Genomic DNA, 22,870 nt, shown 5'->3' on the forward strand with positions numbered 1-22,870 from the left:
CCCCTCCCTTTACCTCCGCAGGCTCGCTCTGGCAGGCAGAGGCACAGTGAAATTCCAGCACCTTCTTCCCATACCCCTAAACTACTACGCGCTATTACTACGGCTGCCCTCCCTTTCACTTAGCCTCCTCCGCTTCCCAGCCTCCCGTGAGGAGGCCGGCAGGGGCCCCGGAAGACTGCCGGGGAAGGATAACGGGCGCCCAACTCCCTCCATCAGGGCTTGGGGCTTTCAGCGTCCTGCGCAGTTTTTCTGCTCCAGGCACAAACACGGCCAGGGAGCCGGCGCCTTGCAGACACACACAGATCCACGCATACTGTAGAGCTGTCTCGATCCACATTCTTGCACACCGCCCCCTCCTCCCTCCCAGAGCTCCGGGAGTCGCCGAGCGGGGCGAGTGACAGGCGCTTCCCGCCAACCCGCGCCCGGGCGGGCAGGGAGGAGCGGCTCGCTGGACCAACTGCGGCGCGTCTTCCGGCGCCCGCGGAGGCGGTGAGGGTGGGACGCGGGGCGGAGCCGGAGTTTAGGAAGAGGAGGGGATGGCTGTCATCAATGAAGTCATATTCATAATCTAGTCCTCTCTCCCTCTGTTTCTGTACTCTGGGTGACTCAGAGAGGGAAGAGATTCAGCCAGCACACTCCTCGCGAGCAAGGTAAATATAACTTACAACTCCTTTCTCCTCTTTCCCCTCCCTCCGGCCTCCGGGCTGCAGCCGCCGCACAAACCCCTCCGGCACCGCGCCGTCTTCGCCGGGGATTATTCATTATTAACCTAATTATTATTTATTGTGCATGCACGGAGACCAAAACAAACAGGCGGGCCAACCGCAGCAGCAACAACAACAAAAAAAGCCCGCCTCCTAACCCCGCGGGCCTCAGGTGGAATGCTCTTAACGACAGCTCCTGGGCGGCAGTGGAAGAAACGCGAAAGTTTCATCCGAAGCTTGCTGTTCTAATAATAATAGTAATAATTACTACTTCGAGGAGGCAAGGGGAGGAAAATCCCAACAAACCACAGCCTTGACCCTAGGTAGGCAATCAGTGATGCGCTGCCAACGAAGGTTGCAAACACACACACACACACACACACACACACACACACGCACTCGGCAAGGTTGCAATCCCCTCATTCCCTTAAAAACGGGTTGGGGGGAGGAGGTGGCAGGAGGACCGGGAAGAGTATGGAAACGCTACGGTTCTACTAGAGCAGTCCTCCCTGGAAGAGTTGGAAGGGGAGCGGGAGGAGAGGGCGAGGAGCCCGGGCTGACGGCTGGGCGCCAACGAAAGCGGCTGCCACCAGCTTCCCCAGGACTTGTTTAAAGGGCTCCGGGTGCGGAGACAAGAGCTGGTCGCGGTGGGAGAAGCCGGAGCTGGCTCGCCGAGGCGGTGGCAGCCACCGCCGCGGGGCCGCTGCGTGCGGGATCGGAGGCATCACCTCCACTTTGCGAGCAGGGATGGGTACGCTGACCCGTAGGCAGGCCTTTAGGCAAAGGGGCTGCCGGGGGTCTGCACCCGGGGCACTGCGGACGACCCTGCCCCTGGTACCTGGTGGCCGCGCGGGCTCGGGTGCTGAAGTTCGGGGTGTCCAGCCCCGGCCACACTGCTGGGAGGGAGGAAAGGAGGAGGAGGTCCTGAAGAAGGAGGTCGGAGGTGCTCATTGGGCTGTTATCCTGCCCTCCGCCTTCTCGGGTTTGTTTTCTTTTGCTCTGCATCTTTCCCTAGCTTGGGCTGCCGGAACCTCGGGCGTGGGTCGCCGGCGATCATCCGGATGCTAGGGGAGCACCCGGGCCCGGGAGAGTCACGGTGGCTGCGGGCCGGGGAGGCCATGATCCGGATAATCCTCTCTGCCTGACTGTCACAAACAGGACCCGCGCACACACTGTGCTGTGGCGTTCGCTGTAGAAGGGAAGGGCTGGCGCGGGGTAGGGGGTGGGGGGCGAATGGGGAGGCTGGTGAGGGCAGGAGGCGGGGAGACCGGGAGGGAGCCTGCCCCCAGAGATGACACGCACCGCTTCCTTCTTGTTCCCTGCTTTCGAGTTTGCTTTATTCCCATCCCAACCTGGCTTACTCCCTCCTCTGCTTCCCCCTCCATCTCGCCGTGTTCCCTCCTCCCGGTTGCGTTGCAAAACACGGCCATGCCATCTGCAAAGGTGTCGCGATGCACTTCCCCAAATAACCAGTCCGGCGCGCCAGCCCGTAGTCACCCTCTGTCTGCGGGCGCACACCAAGTGGGGCGCCCTGGGTGCCCTACACCAGGCCTCGCAGCCTGGGCGCAGTTGCACCGCGCGGGGCGGGGCGCAGCAGTGCGGGCTCCAGGGGGACAACCGCTCCTGGGTCCCGACACTTGGACCGGTTTCCGGCACACGCGGGGAAATTGCCTCCCGCCAGTGTCTGCGCACTCGCCTCCGCCTCCACCGCCTGGATTGCATTATTATTTTTATCCTGGTTGCAGTTTGCAGCCGATCCTGGTGAGCCCGGGGCTGGCCGGACTGCTGGTAGGGGGGGTGGTGGGGGTGGCGGGTGGAGGGAAGTTGGACGTGGATCAGGCAGAAAAAAAAAGTTTGGCAGGGAGACTAAGGAAGGAGGGAGGGTGGGAGGGGGCGGCGAGCTCCCGCAGCTCGCGTCTCGGCGCCCTCGGGGCCGGAGCGAGTGTGTCTGCGCGTGAGTGTGAGTGTGTGTTGTGCGCGCTGGGGCCGGTGCGTCGCGAGCAGCGGCGCGGGCAGCTGCTCCTGCTCGTGCCCTGCCCGGGAGCCGCGGGAGGACAAGGCGAGGTTTGGTGGTGGAGGAGTGGTGGGGGTGGCGTGTGCGTGTGGCTGTGAGTGTGCGCGCGCGAGCAGCGGAGAATCAGGAAGTCACAGCAGCGAAGCGCACACAGACATGTTTGATCGCCGTGACATGACGCGCGCGAGGGAGGAAGCGGCAGCGGCTGCGGGGGCCGGGCCGCTGGCTCCAGCGCCGGCCTAGGGCTTGGGCGGGGAGACCCGCTCCGGCCGCCGGCAGGGCCGCCACAGCAGGCTAGGCGAGCCCCGCGCCTCTTTTTGTTCCGTGTCCCCCAGGTAAGGAGCCTGAGCCGCCGCCGCCCGCCGGGTGCGGAGCTTTCCAGTTCTTTCCCTCCCGGCCCCCTCCGGTCTCCCGGTCAGGCTTTCTTGCAAAGTCAGGCGGGCGGGAGAAGCCGGCTCCCGGCCCTCCGATCGATCGCGTGGAAAACTTTCCAGCAGGAGGCACCGCGAGGGGAAGAAGGCCTTGCTGGCTGCTGTCCCTTGTCAGTTCTTTCTCCTTCGGGTCCGGAGAGTGGAGTCGCTCTGCCCTGGGGCTGTTGCACATTCAAACTTCAGGCCTAAACGTGCCTCCAGCTTTCGCCGGATTTACTCCAGAAATTAAATATTCAAAGTCGTCCGCTTGGTCCTGCCAGGCGTTTGGGTTTTTGAAGAGCAGAAGGCAGGCATGGGAGTCGAGGGGGATGGGGGTGTTGTGCAGAATCCATTCCTTCTTTAATGTCTGCAGCGGGTGTTATGTAATTTTAGTAGCACACGGGTGCAAAGCCCATACTGGGCTTCTCCCCTCCTTTGTTTATATAACTTTTGGGAGAGTTTTGCAAGGTCCACCCCCCCGCCTTCCTTTTTCTTCTTTCCGTTCTCAACCTAATGGAGCTTGGTGCATTTGAAAAAGTAAAGCGACCTGGGTCAGTATATTATTAAGAGGTGCTATCCTTAATCTCCTGGTTATTATGCAGACTGTGTTCCTAACTGTGTGTGATGTCAGAGCATAAGGAAGACATCAAGGATACACGTTTGTCTACTGCACTGAGTGGTTATTTTTAACGTCTCTGTAGCATCAGTAGCAGAGTTAAAATTTCAACTTCCATTTCAAAGGACTTTTTAATTTACACCTGGATGTGCCATGCTTGTTGGAAGAGACTGCTTATAGGCACAGAAAGATTGTTGTTTTCATTACTGAATGGAAGAAAAATTCTGTCTAAGCGTGTTAAGTAAGACTCAGAAACCTCTGAGAACTGTACTGAAACAAAAGCCATGCCCAGCGTTGGTTGTGTGTATATACTTGGCACATTCAAATGTTTCAGTATTATTTTATTTGCAAGACCACTGCTCCGGGCTTGTTTGCCTATGATAGATGTGCTAGGCTTCTAGCTTACCTCTAGCTTCCTGGTGAATTGTTAAGAGGTGTGGCAGGTTTGAATCCAAGTTGGTGAATTGTTATGCAAATAAAACACACTTTTCTCTTTTAGGAATCTAATTGTCCTTTTATTCTTCTAGACATTTTTTTTTATTATTAAAGCTCCCTAACAACTTGAATGTTTGCTGGTGGGAAGAGATTTGGAGATACCATTAGGTACATAAGATATTTATGGATGTGACTTGAAGTAGAAAAGCAAACCTGTATACAGCCTCTCCTCTACCTTGTTAGGGGCATTAAAGAGAAAAGTCAGGTGAATAACATTGTAAAATAAATCAGAGGAGTTTGGGGTATCTGAACCCTTAAAAAATTGGCAGAGGTGAGAGGGTGCCTCCTTCCATGAAGCTTTTTTCTCCTGAGTGACATCAGTTACATCCCAATTCAGGGACTAGCTGCTCTGTGGGGTTTCACAGAAAATATTCACCACCAGAGTGTGTTCAAAGCAGCCTTAGATCTTTTCTTTTGTTCGTTTTTTTTAAGTGGTTTTTGAGCATTTCTCGTCAAGTTTCTTAAAAAGTGCTTTGACCAACACCTGAGGCTTGGAACTGACCAAAAAACCCCCCAAAAAACAAAAATGCCTTTGCCTCTGTTATACTGTTAATGTTTGGATTCTGTTTAAAATATTTCTGGCGCTATAACTAGAAAGGAACACTTTGGCAAAGAAATAATCATTTAAAACTTTTTTCTTTGATGGAGTTTAAGATAACATAAAAGCACATCTCATGCTTTTCTCAGAGATCATTGTGGTACCCTTTATATTCCTGTACTATTTTGACATTTCATTTTAAGGGCTTATTATGTGTTGAAACAAGACCATGAAAGGAAAGACTTTCATATATTATAAAAGTGGTGCCATCCTCCAGTGTTTTCATGTTGAGTTTTGTTTTGTTTTTTTTTCCTTTAGAAGTCTTCCTTTGTAAACAAGGCCTTTGTCAAACTCTCCTAGGTCAGCAGCTTTTTGATACTCCAGAGAAATAATAAATCACTGTTTATGACATCTTGACATGGTGCCATGAGAAATGAATTGTCACAAATATATGCTAAGGAGTGTTTCCCTACACTAGCATACTGAGATTGGTCAGACCTGATTTAGTCACCAAAAGTTTTGATTTTCACTGTTTCTGGTCAGGATGATTTTAGAGAAGTCAGGGACAATTTGTTGCTTAACACAAGTGGCCTTAGAAACTTTATATAAATGAGTCACTTTTCTCTTCTGAGTATTTCTGGTGAACAGATGAAAAAATTTCCCTAATGTGAAAAGCCAGCTTTCGGGAGCTGGTTCTGATTTTTTTCCTGTCCATTTTTTTCTATAAAAGAATGATTGCTCCTTTTTCTTAAACATATTCTGTAGGTGGTTTTGAACAATAGAGGATGCTGAATTTTCTGTCATCTTTGGAAGTGTTTGTTTATGGAATTTTAATCTCTAGCCAGTTAATAAAGTCATGGATCATTCTATGAGTAGTGAAAATAGAAAATACAGGTGGTGGTTAAGTTATTTGGTAGAGTATTTAGAAAGGCCTGGGGTATTTACTTTTTCTACATAGGAAGTCAGGACTATACCAGTGAATATAGAAGTCTTGAAACTTAGTTCTTCCAGAGCCATTATGAAGCATAGCATATTTATTTGCCTAAAAGATATTTATCACCAAGTTAAGTGGGATCTTGCAACCAGGGTTTGGAAAATTTTACAACTTTATTACTGTTTATTTTTACTTTTCCCCTTCATATTAATATAGCCCTTTTCTTTGAAAATGTTTAGATATATTAGAAATTTTAAAGATACAGTCAAAGATACTTGAATACTTATATTTAGCAAAACATATAGCACAGCTGATGAAATTCAGGAGCTACATAGCTGAATTTTTTGACTGTTGGTTATGAACATTATTTAATTTTAATTATGAGAGAAAAAGTCATTAATTCATTCATTTAGAGTGATGCTTTAGATATGAAATACAGGATTTTTGACTGAAATATTAACATAAGTGGTGGCCTTCTGGACTTCATTATACATTATTATGTAACTGAAGCCTACTGTGAATTGTGATGTTTTATTAGATATGAGACTTTCAGAACATTCAGTTATCATCAGGAAATATGCCTGTAGAATTTTATACCTTTAAAAATAACACAATATTCTATGTAGTGTTAGGTGTGTAAGCATCAGTCTTCCACCTATATATCATTTACCTCTCTGTAAGCACTAATATTTTAAAAATGTTTTAGAAACTGACCTAATTTAAATATGGGGTGACCCTTTTGTAGATCAATTAATGAAGTTGATAGAAGTTGAAATAAATTTGAGGTTTCAAAACTATTTAATAAGTCCCCTCTCCTTTTGTCATTTTGTTTAAACTGAATTCAGAATTGGGGATTAAAATTACTTAAAAATAGAAAAAAAAAGCTCTGACCAGAAAGCATTGGGGTATGTTATTTTACAGGTGAACGGAAGTCCAAGGGAAATTCTATATCAGTTTATGTTAGAATTGTGTTTTCTTCTTTAGGATAACTGTATATTTCTTTATCTACTTGAGATTGTATTGTCCAGTGTTTATCATACTACCAGGAGTTAAGTCATTAAGCTTGAAACTTGAATGTCCATGAGGAAAGCTGGGCAAGTAATAACATTGCAAATATTTGCAGTTGTTTGGCAGTTTTCTGTTGCACTGTATTCCTACATGTACTAAAATGCTATTAAGCGAAGTCTATAATTCCATAAAAAATGAATGATCTGCAATTGAGAATTTATGTCTTTTAAAGAACGTGCCTGAACACGTATGCATAGTGAATTGTAAACCACACTGATCGCGTGATACAGGGAGAGATCTGGGTGAGCTCTCTTGAGTCCACAGGGCAGATATTCTTCGCGATGGGGTAAGATTGTGGCCAGAGCAGGCCAGGGGTGAGGGCCCTGGGAGCTGATCATCTGAGATCGGAAGAAAGTCCTGAGATCACAGGCACCGAGCCTAAAAAAAACTGTGAGAAGACCAGTGTACCAGTTTTGACCTACTTGCCCAGAGCAAGAGGTTCCAGTTAGAAGAATTTTCAAAAGATAAAGTTGGAAAAGGTAGAAAGACTTGCTTTCCAGGGGAAAGCATGAATTTTTTATCCAGTATGTGTTGGAGTCTTCTCTCAGAAGTTTGGAGCATTGGAATTCATGAACAAAAAGTAGAGCTATCTAGCAGATTGTGAATGCAAGTCGAGGTTGGAAATTGAAGCCTTTAGAAGGATCTGCGTGATGATGTACATTTTTCTATGATAGCTCACAAAGTGTCTTCATATGGAATATTTTATTTGCTTCATATCAAAATTGAGGTTGTAGCTGGCTGCTGTTACACCAGTTTTGTAAAAGAGAATTTGAAATTCAGGGGTCAAATAAACTACTCTGTGATTTATTTTTTAATAGCATTAATTATTAACACTGTAAATGACCATTATTCATTTTAACTGCAATGAACTTGAAGGGTTTGTGCTTGAATTTTTGTTGCTGCTATGAAAGTCGGGCATATCAAAGCTAGTCTATCACATAACCGTTTCATTCAGCATATAATGGTCAAGTTTTACTGCTCAGTCAGCATACACCATGTCAACCAGAAGAAGTTTTTAAAATATATACGTGTTTAGTGTATAAATAAAATTATCTTAGCTAACAGAGAAGGAAGTGGCTATCATTGATTCTTATCGGCATCCCAGATTAGGTTGCCTTGCAAAGAGGCCTAACAGAACCTAGGAAGGATGGGTGTGTGTATACACAAATTAGATTTCAGGAGTGTCACGCTTTGCTACTAGCTCATTGGTTTGTCTGTTTGGTTTCTGACCAGCTGCCTAGCAGTTTGGGTTGAGCTAAATTTGAGAAGTGATAGTTATCTGTGATTACCTGTGGACACAAGTTAGGGGGTTAGACAGGTGCTGTCTACCGGAGGGCTTTGTTGTTGAGGGGCTTTTAGTACTTTGAGTTTCCTCGTAAACACCCTGCTTAAAATAATCTTTCCTTTGTGAAAACATTGGCTGCCCTCACCGAAGAGATCATCGAATTGCATCACAGGTAGATGCTTCTGAGAAGGCAGCTCATGGTATGTCCAGGGTGGTAGAGTCAAGAGCCCAGCTCTTGTTGAAGCAGCGCCTGGGGCTCATGGGGCTGTAATTAGCCCTTGAAGTTGGTTGTTCTCTCTTGTCCTGCACGGATCTGCCTCGGGGCCCTTGCCAGGTCTGACTCTGGGCAAGGATGGTCCCAGGGCTTTTTATTCCAAGTAAGGGTGGCAGCTCACATCCTAATTTGTCCCCTTGACTCAACGATGAGGAGTTCACAGAAGCCCAGAAAACGCAGCACACTTTTCACCCAACCACTTTTTAAAACCTCCTCAACTTTGAATGGTAAACTGACATTGAATGCAGAAAGCTGTTTTCCGAGCTTCTTTAGAGTTTCGGGCCAGCCACGTAGAATACTCACTCTAAGCCCAGTGTGGTTTTTATCTGTGGCACAAATCATATCATGCACTGTTTAAAGTTGCACGTCTCAGGCCAAGAAGCACGAGGGCTTTGGGGAAATTTCACCACCTATCCAGACAGCCTTGGCCTCTAAAAACGAAACTTCAGGTTGGTTTATTTCTTTTATCTTCCTCGCTATTTTTACCGACTCTCTGCTCACCCATCAAGAACAGCAGCCCTTGTGTTCCAGCTCCAGGGAAGTTGTTACTTCTTGTGGGGGGATTATCAATTCATTTGTAGAGAAAGCTACAGAGGAAACAAGAAATCCTTCAGGGTCGGGGGAGATGGTCTGAATCAGCAAACAGACATAAAAAGAACTCTTATCTTAACTCTCTCCTGAGCCTTATCATTCTCCGTAACAGCCAAAAAACTTTTAAAAGAGTGATTTTTAAGGTAGTGAACTGGGCCTAACTTTTATTTCTAATATTCCACCTTTGGCCCTTGCCCCTATGTCTTTCTGTAAACACAGCAGTGATAAAGGTCTGCTGGAGAGCCCACGTTCCCCCACGCTTCCTTATTGTGTTTGGCGAACAGTTATTTAAGAAGCATTGTCTAGTCAAGGTGGCTCTGTTTCCCCAAACTTTTTCTGTGACTAGAAGACCACAGTTTCTCGTAAACTCATGTTTATTATCTACTTCAAGCCCTCACTGAAACACCACCTTATCCATGAAGCCTCCCTTAATTCCCTTCTCTTGCCTCTGCCCTCTGAGATGTAAGTCTTCTATTCTGCCCGTGACTGCAATGGACACTCCAGCTCAACCCCTTCTGGTCTTGCAGAAGCTTGCATATTTGTTTGTTTGTTTTTTTCTCAATGCTATATATGGATAAGTCTTGTTTCCCCATCAGAATTGCTGAGCCTTGGGGTAAGCCCTCTGGTCATTCTTTTACATCCTTCATGCCTTGTGCCCAGGGAAAGAGTCAGGACATTTGAGAATAGATCAGTAAAACAGATCTTCTGGTTCTTTGATTAAATATCACCATCCTCTTAAGTTCATAACGTTGTCTCTGCCTCATATTCTCTCAGGGGCTTTTCTTCACTTCTCTGTCCCTTCGTACATTAACATACGATCACAGCCACACCCTAATCCCGTTGCGACACCTCCCATTGTTTCCATCTTTGTTTCTGCACCCTGCGCATTTTGCCCAACCTGAGTGACAGCTCTGCATGCTGGTGGACGGCCTGGCTTGCCTGATGTTGCCCTGACTTGGTAATGGGCCCGGAGTCAAGAGATAAAGTCACCCACAGATGTGACTTTGGGCAAGCTCTGTGGTCCCTTTGTGCTTTCCTCTTTTAAACGGGGACATAACAAGATGTATCCTCAAGTCAAGTCACTAAAATGATTCAGCCCATAGGGCTGTGTTGTTAAGTATTACTGCAGGCATAGGGGTCTTTCAGCTGACTGGAGTAAACCGCAAAGGTAGAAGTTTTGTCTCTGGTTGTCTTGGTTGAACTGGTGACCCTTAAAATTCCATGAAGTTGAACTCCTTTTAATATGCAGATGGGTGTGCCCAGGGGCTTTCGGGCTTTCTGCAAAGGGGAGAGGAAGGAGGTTCGGGCAGAGGGAAGATGTCTGCGGTGGTTGGAGTTGTGGGAAGCACCAACGACTTTTATTTTTAAAAGCACACACTCCACGGTTGTAAAGGCAGGGTCAGGACGAAAAAAGACAGGGTGTACTGCTGAAAAATTCTTGGCTAAGAACACAGCGGCCTGGCCCTCAGGGAGTGCTGGTGTGAGGTAGAGGGAAGCGTTGCAGGGAGGATGGAGGCGGGGGTGGGGCTGGCAATGCCAGTGTTCAGTGTTCGGCCCTGTCTGTTTTACCTCCTCACACACACACATCTTCATTATGTTGGCCACGTAATTGTGGAACAGGTCGTTCTTTTTGGTGACTGTGTAAAACTCACCCCCTGCCCCTCCAACACCAGATAAAAATAGATTTTGAGTGTTAACTTTGTGGAGAGACCAAGAGCTCCTGCCCCATCAAGGTGACCAGAGCTGTAGCCTCTCCCCCATCCATCTGCCCCCAACCCCACCATCACCACCCCATCTACCTCACTTCTTCAGTGCTTGGAAGAAAGAAGAAGAGGCTTTGGATTGCTGGGCAGAGGGGGCAGGAGGACGGGTGAGGGAGAAGATGGCTTGACCAGTCCTGGACTTTCAACCTTAACCACGGGGACTTAGTCATGACCTGCACCTCTGCTCAAGACTCGCCCCTCTTTGTAATCTACACCCCCAAGTTGTTTTACGCTATGAGAAAGTCTGATTAGGTCTTGGAGCTGTACAATGAAGTTGCCATCAGAAACGACGAGGAAGGAAAAGGAGGCCAGGACGGCACCCTCATCTCTGAAAGGTGCTCTTTTTGGATGCATCTTTGGGGGATGGTGAGACAGCACGCATCCCAGGTCCTGCTGGGAGGGTCACTGATGAATGCCCCCACACACAAGATTGGAGGAATCAGGAGATGCTGCAAGTCATGGATTGGCAGATGCAGGGAGCCTTAAGATGCTCCAATTCCAAGCTCCGAGGAAACTGAGAAGCCCCAGAAGAAAGGCGCTTTGCCCGGGACCCTGAGGGTTGGTAGTGGCCCTGAGATTGGCAGACAGGAACCCAAAGTCTCTGGGGTCCCAGTCAGAAGCCAGAGAGTCACAGTCAAGTTGCGCAGTAGTCCAGATCCCTTAGCTGGGCGGCATGAGGCACGTTGCTCATTCGTTAGACTGTGCTGTTCCTCTGAGCTAACTTCTTGTGTGTGTGCTCGTCTATGCTATTTCATGGACACATGCATTAAGGGCATGCTTCTAAAGATTCTCGACTTAAGAAAAAGTTTCCCATGCAACATGTTAACATTCCTCTATATGCCCATACTTTCCTACTTCCCGTCTCCTGTGTTTTCCCCTAAGAAGTTTTTGGTAGTTTCCTATAACAAAAAATGAGGAGCGTTTTTATGGGACTGTATACCATTCATTACAACCTTCTATGAGATTCCCAGGTGAAAATCATTATATATGCAGAAAATCATTAGATATTAAAATATAAAACATGAAAAATGGAACTACCAGGCTGACAGCATTTGTATCTTCATTGTTCAAACTTGTGGTATCTTACCATCATAGCCACTGAAGCCAGTTTCAAGGTAAACCATAACAGGAAGTAAGCAATTTCCTTTTATTCACTAAAAAATAAAGGGGTTTATTAGTTTGCTGATATACATGAAAGAACATTTAAACTTGGAGTACCCCTGAATTGACGTCAGCTTCCTAAATTTAAAATGCTGACTGAACGTGTGTGTGTGTGTACGTGTGTGTGTGTGTATGTGAGGGGGTGGAATGCCAAAAAAAAAAAGGTTACTTCTGCCTGCTTTGTTAATCACAAAGAAAAAATAATAACATTTGGCTCTCTAGTGAATTCAAGGCTATAATTCACCATCCAGGCTTCCCTGTTGTTTTAGAAACCACTTGAACTGGGTTCTCTTAGTCCCCTCTTGTATCAGCAAAACAGTTTGAGTGATCCCTTGCTCGAAATCATTCCAAAGCAGCCTTTCATCGCTTCCTGTTTTAGCCCTAATTCATTTATCAGATTGGCCCAGATCCTTGCCTCCGCTGTTAAGATTTCTTTGTTTGAGCATACCTTGAGCACTGATTGGTCTCCTAATTTTTTATTTTTTAATAATTGACTCTATTAATAGTTTGTCCATGCAGTTTTGTCTACAGTTCATTCAGTTTTGTTTTGTTTTTTGTTTTTTTTACTCCACACTGGTTGAATGTGCTGGGGAAACAGGAGCAAGGAAGAGCAAGTCCTTGCCCTCATGGCCCTCACATTCTAGAGATTCCTCGAGAGGTGACGGTAGTTAGCTAAGAATGGAAGTAATGTGTGTGTGTGTGTGTTAGTTTTCCCTCTAACCTGTCATTTCTCTATGGACAGAGCCCTGCTGTGGGTGACCAAGCCCCTATGGTCTAATTTCAACCCTGCTACTTGTCAGTGGACACACAAATCCATTTAGGATTTTGTGAGTTCGGCATCAGAATTTTGTGCATACAGGTGTGTGCCCCAGGTGACATAATAAGTCATCATGACTGTCCTGGGGTCATTCTGGATCATGGAGACATCAGAATTCAGAAAACAGCTTATTTAGTCATTTTGGCTTATATCCAAGAGTCAGTCATACCCACCCCATGAGGCAGTTCCCCACTGGGGATGCCAGGAAATCTTGGCGCATAGGAGATGGTATATTGCTTTGCTGGAGAACCGAAATTTCCACACCCCATCAACATGTGGAAATCGAGGAGTCGTAGATGACTTCTCTTGTGACTCTTGGACCCCACAGAGGGCTGGGATGAATCTCTGGCCTCAACTGTACATGTGATCTTGTATCCATTAACTGGTGGGAGGACCACATCTTAGCCTGTCCCTCCTGTTCATTTCTGCTGCAGTGGAGGTGGCTGGGGTGGGGAGTAATGCTCAGGAAGAGTAACTGCTTGTTGTGCCAGACGCAGAGCTGTGGTTTTACGTGTACTATTGCATTTTAGTCTCCCTGCGTAATTGTATACGTGGATATTTGAAGCCATATTTGTCCAACTCCCATAACCTCTGCTTTTCCCATGATTGGCAATTCCCTTTCATTCTCAATTTATGGAATTGTACTTTTCCCCCCTTTTGACTATCTAGAATTCTCTGAGAAGTTTGAATGCCCATTGACTTATGCAAGTGGTTCTTGGTTGGGTACGTCTTTAGGAATTTTATATTTTAACGGCTTTGCGGGGGGAGGGGGTGGTGGTTAATGACTTGTAAGGTGCCCAAGTAATGGAGAGCATCTGTTGACTTCAGTAATAAATTTCAAGCTTGTTTATAATTCTGCTTATGTGTTAAATTTTAGTTTCTCCAGTGAGTCTTTTTTTTTTTTTTTTTGCATCTTAGATGATTTATATCTTTCTGGAGAATCATTTAGAGTTGTTTTTTTCTTTTAAACAAGTGGTCTTCATAAAGAGGAGGGCAGATGGATATGGATATGGATATCATGCCCTCTGAAGCATCTGGACCAGACAGGGGAGTTCTGTTTGATGTTTGTTACAGAAATGGCACCACCAAATACTAACAACGGTTTTATTCTGATCTTAATATCATGTTTAAAATATCCCTTTCTCTTTTCTTCTTTCCAACTCAGTATCACTGTACCGACTGGCAGAGACAGGAGAAGTAGATGTCCACACCCACAGACCCTGGCGCGATGCCCCACCCGGGGCCTTCGCCAGGGCCGGGACCCTCTCCTGGACCCATTCTTGGGCCCAGTCCGGGACCCGGACCATCCCCCGGTTCCGTCCACAGTATGATGGGGCCAAGTCCGGGGCCTCCTAGTGTCTCACACCCTATGCCGTCGATGGGGTCTGCTGACTTCCCTCAGGAGGGCATGCATCAGATGCACAAGGTGAGTTCGTTCCCCTTCCCAGTCTTGTCTTCCGAGTCATGGATGGCTAATAATCCCTGATAACCAACACCCCCCCGCCCGCTTTTTTTCTACTGTGGTTAACAAGAGAATCAGCTAGGTTTTTTTCTTATCTTGTTCCTTATTAAAAACATACATTCTTAGGCTCTTTTATGGTTATAGATGTTACACCAGTCAGGAAGATTTGATCTTGGCTTTTAAAAAAGTGTTAGCTATAATATGCAGCTTTGACAGATTCTGTGGATTGGGGGTTGCAAGTGTTTTGACTTGGTGAAGAAGTAGGAGTTAAGTCTTACTTTTTCCCCCCAACTACGTCTGTTAAGTAACTTATACCATCTATGAGTAACGTACTGAAAATTATTCTTCCCTGAAAAGATCCCATAGGTCCCAAGGAGGAAAAGGGAAAGTGAGTCTTTTCCTAAAGAATATTTTCAAAAAAGCCTTGACAGAAATAAAACAGTTTCTAGGGAATCCTTGAAAATGCACTTTGCTGTCTGCCTGTGAAGTGGCTTTCTTCTGGTTTTGGAAGAGGGCTCTGATTTTGTGGAGTCCAGGCCCAGTTGTTATTAAGGTTGTAATAATCTGCCATTTGTGAGATTCAGATTGTTGCTGTGGGGATGATCATAACGGTATGACTTTGGTATTATGGTTTTGTAGGAGAAGTGAAAAGGAGAGAATGGCCTTTTGAGAAAGCGAACAAAATCTTCTGTTGCGATTTGTGTTGAAGGGTAGGAGTAGCCATTGTGTGTTACCTGAAGGTTAGGCCTGATGAGATGCGGCCCTTTTACATCTTTTTTGGATGATATCACAAGTAGATAAGGTAGTGAGGATGCTTCTTGATGTTAAATAGGTGAATCGTGGAAGACACTGGTTTGAAACAGAAAGGTTACTGCAAAAAAGTACAAGTCTTTTCTTTAATTGGTAGAACTGGAGGTCAGTTTTAAAGTAAGGTGTTGCAGCCCGGGAAGGGAAGATCCATTTTTCACAAATGTTTGTTATTTGATGGTTTTCAAATAAAAAAATTAATACATGCTTATTTTGAAAAGTAAAACCATACTGATCTAAATAAGTGGTTCACCCCAGGTAATAGCTTATTGTACATACTTTTTTTCCTTAAATTTTAACTAAGACTGTATGATGTATTTTTAAATTAATTAATTAATTTTAATTGGAAAATAATTACAATATTGTGATGGTTTTTGCCATACATCAACATGAGTCAGCTACGGGTATACGTGTGTATCCCCCCTCTGGAACCCGCCTTCTGCCTCCCTCCCCACCCTAGCCCTCTGGGTTGTCCCAGAGCACTGGTTTTGGGTGTCCTGCTTCATGCACCAAACTTGCACTGGTCATCTATTTTATATATGGTAATGTACACATTTTAATGGTATCCCCTCAAATCATCCCACCCTTGCCTTCTCTCGCTGAGTCCAAATGTCTGTTTTTTACATCTGTGTCTCCGCTCTGCACATAGGATTGTCAGTCCCATCTTTCTAGATTCCATGTGTGTGTGTTAATATACAGTATTTGTCTTTTTCTTTCTGACTTAACTTCACTCTGTATAATAGGCTCCAGGTTCATCCACCTTGTTAGAACTGACTCAAATGCGTTTCTTTTTGTAAAAAATATGGAACACTTTATGAATTTGTGTGCCATGCTAATCTTTGTATCATTCCAATTCTAGTATATGTGCTGCTGAAGTGAGCACTGTATATACGCTTTTTGCGCCTACTTTTCTCCAGCTTCAATAAAAATACCATCTAAGCATAGATTTGCATATTCAGGTGATATATTTAATTTTTTTTTCTTTTACCATAATCGAATCATATCATCATTGTTAATTACTTTGAGACTTCTTTTTCATTTAACTATATCATGGATAGCCCTATAATATCTCCAATATCTCTCCCTGCTTTTTTGATTTCTTTAAATACAGGTTTTTAGCTTGTCAGGTATGTAAATAAATGCTTATTTTCCATATCATATTTATTAGGAGACATATTGAATATATAGACATATCAAAGTCATTACATTGTCTTGTGTTCATATTGTATTAATTGGGGGATTATACTATAGACTGGATCTGTCAATTGCAATCCTTAGTACAGGTAGGTGAAATAATTTTGGGAGGGTTTAGGATGCTTTCACCTTTGAAATGAAAGATAAAATTTGAAGGAAATATTTAGCTCACCTTTATTATTATTTAAGCATTGAAAAGTTAAACATACTCATAAGTGTTAGGTCATTGTTATGTTCTTAATTGTTTTTATTTGTAATTATATCTTCTGATCCCTTCTGTTTTGTTCTCTAGCATCTTTGTCACGTTTTCTCCTCTTTTCTACCCCCATCGATGCTCTTTTTTTGTTTTGTTCTCGTTCTGCAAGTTTTGCATTTTCTCATCCTGCTTTTCTTCGGCCCGCAGACCCTCAGATAATTCCCTGGGTGAGGACATGGTGACGTGCCTGGAGTTCACACCTGCTGACCAGATGCTTCACTTTCTGAAAATCTTTTTATAGGCAGCTTTATTCCTTGTCTTTTCTCCTCCGTCTCCCTCTGAGCTTCAGCTTTTTGCTTTTCAACATTGCTGGAAATAAATAAACAAGTGGCCTAAATACATCTGCTGCTTTGCTTTGATTTCCTCTCTATTATTACTGTTTAACAGACTGAGAGACACTCTTTATACCAAATTCTTCCCATTTTTCTTCTGAACATCCTCTTTATGGTAAATTTCTCCTCTTTTCAAGTGTGTGCTTTTGACTCTGCAGAAATTAACTTTCTTTTCTCCAAAACTGCAAACACTCATACTTTCTTGCTCAAAGTCATTTGGTTTCTATAAACTCCTGGAAATATTCCTTTCAGGCTGTTTTGAAAATTGCTATTCCAGTTTGAGGAGGAATAGACTTTTCCTTTCCCCAGCACGTGCTCCGTTGCCCAATTCTGGATTGGATTAGTGTCCATTCAGTGGCTGTTTCTTGTGGGTCTGTTGTGTACAAGGCCTCAAGCCCCCTTTCTAGCCCCTGTGTTCTTCTTTTCCAAACTCTGCCTTTTGCCCTTTTCCTTTCTTCCTCCGTCTGTAGTCCAGCTTCATCTACTTCAGCCTCTTTCCCTTTCGGTACTTACCCCATTCACTGCTCTACCCTGTCTGTTTTTCTTTTCCCAACTGCCATGGAACTTTCTGGTTTCAACTTTTAAACTTTCCATAGGTTCCTTCCCCTCTGATGAAAAAAAAATTACCCAAAAAATAGATCATCACAGACATTTCAAAGAGTTTTTCTTCCTCCATTCTGACTTTGGACTCACTTCAACATACAGCAGGTTTCAGGACTTACTTAAAAGGGTGTAGAAGAATAGCTTATATTTGTCTGCCTTGTCAACAGGACTTCATCTTTATTTGCAGGTTTTGACATAACCAAAAACCTTTCCACTGTTTAAAGCCTTAACTTTTGACTTAACAGGTAGTTTTGCTGATCCTATTGGTGTAGTCTTTTTTATTTATTTTTTTGTCCCCCATCTATGAAATCTATGTAGTATATAGTAATGTATGTAATATAAATGTAAAATTATATGGCTATCATGTGGTTAATAGATGATTGGGCCACAATTTTGAAGACCTTATAGGATGGGCTCTTAAAGCACCGGATAGAAATATTGTGCCTTAAAGAGGTGCCTAACTGATGTCCTATTAATGTTTCAGCCCATGGATGGTATGCACGACAAGGGGGTTGAAGATATCCATTGTGGATCCATGAAAGGCACTGCTATGCGACCACCTCACCCAGGAATGGGCCCTCCTCAGAGTCCGATGGATCAGCACAGCCAAGGTTTGTGTCTGCTACATACCTGCTCTGGGCTCCATATCATAGTCTTTCATCTTTCCTATTGTTATTTTAATTATGACTTGCAAAGAACAGAACTTGTCTAAGGATGGGGTCTGGCAGGTTTCTTTTCCCTGTAGGAATCTCCCCTTACCCACCACCAACACAACTTTATGTTTGATATGGGCAATTTTCTTTACAAAATCCTAGTAGTTTGACTGGCCACCATGTGTTCAAGCACTCTGCAAAGTACACTGTGTACTTTATGCAGAATCTTTGCCTTGATCTTGTAAGATGCATTATATCACTCCAGTTTTATAGGTGGAGAAGCTAAAGCTCAGAAAATTTACTTTGCTTCTATAAGTTTGCATATCCAGTAAGTGACAAGTCCAAAAGGAGGACCCAGGTCTGCCTCCCAACAGCAGCACGGATGGGTGATAGCAGGATGAGCCACCCGTGTCCCTTGAATTGTACACTCCTCCTTCATAAGGTGACTTTTTCTGGCAGTGGAATAACCTGTCATCACTGGTGAATGGCTATCTTAGTCTCTTAGGGCTACGTAACAAATTGCCACAAGCCAGTTGGCTTAAAACAATAGAAACGTATTCTCTCAACGTTCTAGAGGCCAGAAACGAAATCAGGATATGAGCAGGGCTGTGGTCGCTCTGAAGTCTTTAGGGAAGAATCCTTCTTTGCCTCTTCCTAGCTTGTGGTGATCACCAGCACTATTTTGACATTCCTTGGCTTGTAGATCTGTCATTCCAGGCTCTGTCTTGGTTTCCACATGACATTTAACCTCCATGTTTGTTTGTGTGTCCAGACTTCGCTCTTTCTATATGGACACCAGTCACTGGATCAGAATCTACCCTGACCCAGTATGACCTCATCTTAACTCAATTACATCTGCAAAGATCCTATTTCCAAATAGGGTCACAGTCACAGGCACTAGAGGGTATGTCTTCAATATAGCTTCATAGAGGACAGGGTTCCACCCACAGTTCCACCCACAGTAATGGCCAAATCAATATATGGCAGCTTTCTCTTCTCTTGGGTGCTTTTCCCTCTCATTGTTGAGGGCATATTGAAGATAGTGGAAAGTATATGCAAAGATACAATGTAACCTCTTTTCAGAATCACTATATGGGCATTTTAGCATGTCAGAGGCGTGATTAATCCAACACTAATTAACCTAATGTGTTGATATTCTAATTCAAAGGGTATGCTTTATGTGTTGTTGTATATACATTTTTGTAATTTAATGTATATGAGTTTTTTCCTCCATCCTTGATCAGATGTCCATCCACCTGAGGGAAGATTTTTGACTGTCCAGGTGGAGAGACATGTTCACTTTTTTTTTTTTTTTCCACGTGGACCATTTTTAAAGTCTTTATTGAAGATGTTACAGTATTCTTCTGTTTTATGTTTTTGGTGTTTCGGCCATGAGGCGTATGGGATCTTAGCTCCCTGACGAAAAATCAAAACCCTACAATCAAGGTGAAGTCTTAACCACTGGACTGCCAGAGATCTCCCTGTATTTGCTCTTAAATATTAAATATACACACACATATATATATATATATATATATATAAGCAACTCATGGAGGCATAGGAGTACATCTTCACTAATATTCCAGCAGGTTTTTGAAGATCCTAGACTCTGATCTGAAATTTGATGGTAGGCAGATGTAAGTGTGACAAATGACTCGTAAAATCTTGACCATGTTAGAAAAGCAGACTGAATAACTGGGACTTTTTCAGGTACAGAAGAAAAAAATTGAGCCATTCAGGGGTTAGAATGAATTAAGACAATACTTTCAGGTTTATCGTTTAAATTCTGAAGAGCCAAGTGCCTTCACAGAGCTAATGTAGATCTCATTTTTAATACCTGGGAGGTATAGATGAGTTATATTCAGCGATTCTCAAAGCCAGATGCTGGCTCTGTCTGCTCCTGGCTTTGCAGTACTTCTAATAGTGGGGCCCTGGGACAACGCCAAAGGAAAACACTTGAAATGCATGAATCATAAGTGAGGCTCTTTATTTTTATGTATCTTAAAATTTCTTTCATTGCTTGGTTCCTTTCTTGGACTTCTAGAATGATGATATTTCTTGGGATTTCCAACACTTGGCACAATGTCTAGCACATAACTGGATATTTAGTAAATTTTTTTCAGTTAGAGAAGTGAACTTTATGTATTCAAAAAACACTTTTAAATAGATCTTAATTTTTATATAATTTCAATAAGTTATAATTACTTTGAAATGCAGAAGTCTGCATTAAATTAAATGGAATTGGAATTAGAATGTAATATTTTTCTCTAGAAGAGTAAAGTGCCTTATAAGCTGGGGAATTCGTTATTTAAAATATGCTTTTGAATAAGGTAGTATTGGTATAATGCAGTCTTATTCTATATAATGAGCTAAAAAGAATTTAGACTCCATAATAGCATATATCTTTAAAAACTCCATTGTAGGAAGCCGTTTATAAACACACAGGTCCAGAGAGGTGTGGTATTGATCAGAAAACTGCCAGCTTTAACTACCTAGCAACCTATTAGGTTATTTTAAGGTATTGGTTGAGAAGCAAAACCATTTCCTTCAATAAATACTAAATTGTGTACCTTATGGTCCCGATGATAACATTGTTTATTTTTAGTCCACTGGATAGAGAAAGCCTTCAAAGAAAAGTATAATGTTTTGTGTGTGTGTGTATAAAGAGAAAACTCGTGTAAAATTGGCATTTGAAAACTCAAGTTTATTAAAAGGAGAGTGGCTGATTGCCTCTCTCTCTGCAAAAAGATGAAACTGGGGAGATAATGCCCTTGAAGCTGAGGGAAGGAAAACTGCCATTTTTTGACGACTTTTAAATGAGCAAATTAAACCAGATTTCAAAAAGAGCAGATTCTGCATCAACACTGTCATCCTACAGACAAAGGTATATTTACTCTCAGGCAATTTCTTCACCATTTTCTCAACCAGAGATAATTATGCAAATATGTTATTTTGTTTTATCATTTAGATTTTTTTCTGATTTTTCCTGAAGTTTTATGGAATGCTAGTCATGTCAAAAAATAAAAAGAAATCTCTTTCTCTTTAACTGAAACACGGTCACATTTTTAATGTCATACTGTGATAGAATGATTCTATTAGCATGTCCTGTAAATTCTAGGAAACAATTTTTCCCACCCCCCAGTTTTTTTCTTACCACATTTGAGGGAAGATTTTGTTGTATTGATTAATTCTGGAAGATGATTTTTATTTCACTCTTAGTTTCTTTCTTAACAAATTTGAGGTAAAATGAATTATTGTACTTAGTGCAACTAAGTGTCTCATCTTTATAATTTTGCCATGCCAGGAGTCAGAGTTGAAAAGAGCGATCTGATGAGCAGTGTTATGCAATGACACTTAGATTAGACTGTCTAATGTTTTGGTCAGTTGTATTAGGCATCGTGTGATTTATCACGGGTAAGCTATACTTGGTGCCGACCTTAGGAAAGAGGACAGTCCAGAAGGCAGGAGGCGTGACCCATTTTAACACCTGGTTGTATCCCTTCTCCCATGAAATGTCAGTAGCTATAGTAGGAAGTTTTCCCTCCAGTGATGGATGCAGGGTTGGCAGGAGGGTGGTAGGGAGGTGCTTTCATAATGAACAAACTACCATTTTGCACCAGCATTACAATTTGGAGTTGAATTTTAACCTCATTAAGAAGGAAAAACGTTAATGATGAAGTTAAGTGTATGTTATTGATACTGTTTAAAAACGTTTATTGTTATAAATAACATCCTGGGATTTGAATTTCGGCTCGTCTTGCAGGCTGATTGCAGGGGCATTTTCTTAGGCGAACTTCTATGATCAACCCTAATGCCTGCATGATTTTTGTGCTCGATTATAGAGTAGGGATTTCGGGAATGAGAGTTAGCAGTTTTTCCATTTCTCTTCAGGGCAGGATTACTCTGAATGGAGTTCTACATCTCACCAATTGATAGAACAAAACCTACTCTTGTCTTAGGGGATCAGGCTAAATTTGTTTCCCTCTCCAAATGGCAATTTGAGATAAAAGGAACTGTATCCTTTATTTTCTCTAGTCTTTCAAATGATGATGTTGAGTCCCCAGGCAGCATGGGTCAGATATTCGTGAGCCTCTGTAATTCCACATAGATACAGAGAGCAGCTTCAGCTCAAACTTGATTAAGTGTTGAAACACATGGCAGATGCCTAATAAACACCTATGTGATGACCTTTAAAATAATTGTGATGCAGGTGGATTTATTAATGGCAAAGACCTTTAATTTAATATTACATTGTGTCTTAGAATGCCTTTGAGTTGATGAGTTAGCCCTCAGTTGGACGGAAGACAATGTTTTGGGGTACAGCAAACCACTCTGTCCTCTCCTTCCTCTTGGATCTCCCTTCAGCAATGTGCAGTCCTATATTTTTCTAGGGATTCTTTGGCCAGACTCTACAGTTCATCTCTTGAAATAAGTTTCTTGAAAATTTTGTTGCATTTTGACTTTTCTTTCTTACGTATTTTTAAGTTTTCCATTTAAGTCTCTTTATCACCCAAACAGATTACTCTCATTTTTATATTACATTGTAAATGGTTCTGGGCTTCCCAGGTGGCACTAGTGGTAAAGAACCCATCTGCCAGTGCAGGAGATGTAAGAGACATAGGTTTGATCCCTGGGTTGGGAAGATCCCCTGGAGGTGGACATGGCAACCCACTCCAGTATTCTTGCTGGGAAAATCCCATGGACAGAGGAACCTGGCGGGCCCCAGTCCATGGAGTCACAAAGAGTTGGACACACCTGAAGTGACTTAGCTTGAGCACATAAATGGTTCTAGAAGATTTTGGAAGCTTTCAAGCCTTTAACTTATTTTTATATTAATACAACAAAATTAATATTAGACCATGGAAAGAACATATGCCTTGGAATCAGGTGAAT

The 22,870-nt window shown here is 43.4% G+C and overlaps 1 protein-coding gene across 5 annotated transcripts in view; it reads left to right on the forward strand.

The window, feature by feature from the left end:
• Nucleotides 1-510: 510 nt before the first annotated feature.
• Nucleotides 511-22,870, forward strand: part of SMARCA2 (SWI/SNF related BAF chromatin remodeling complex subunit ATPase 2) — a 180,041-nt gene continuing 157,681 nt past the window's right edge. For 2 of the 5 annotated variants that reach the window (XM_070375822.1, XM_070375825.1), the window contains exons 1-3: nucleotides 2,663-3,053; nucleotides 13,836-14,096; nucleotides 17,809-17,935. In XM_070375822.1, the coding sequence (XP_070231923.1) occupies nucleotides 13,872-14,096; nucleotides 17,809-17,935 (352 nt within the window). In that variant the 5' untranslated portion in view covers nucleotides 2,663-3,053; nucleotides 13,836-13,871. Of the gene's footprint in view, nucleotides 651-2,222; nucleotides 2,466-2,656; nucleotides 3,054-13,835; nucleotides 14,097-17,808; nucleotides 17,936-22,870 lie in introns of those variants that run through there. The other 3 variants (XM_070375823.1, XM_070375824.1, XM_070375826.1) reach the window with 3 other exon arrangements.

Source organism: Bos mutus, chromosome 8 (assembly GCF_027580195.1).
Source record: "Bos mutus isolate GX-2022 chromosome 8, NWIPB_WYAK_1.1, whole genome shotgun sequence".
In the NCBI taxonomy this organism is placed as follows: domain Eukaryota; kingdom Metazoa; phylum Chordata; class Mammalia; order Artiodactyla; family Bovidae; genus Bos; species Bos mutus.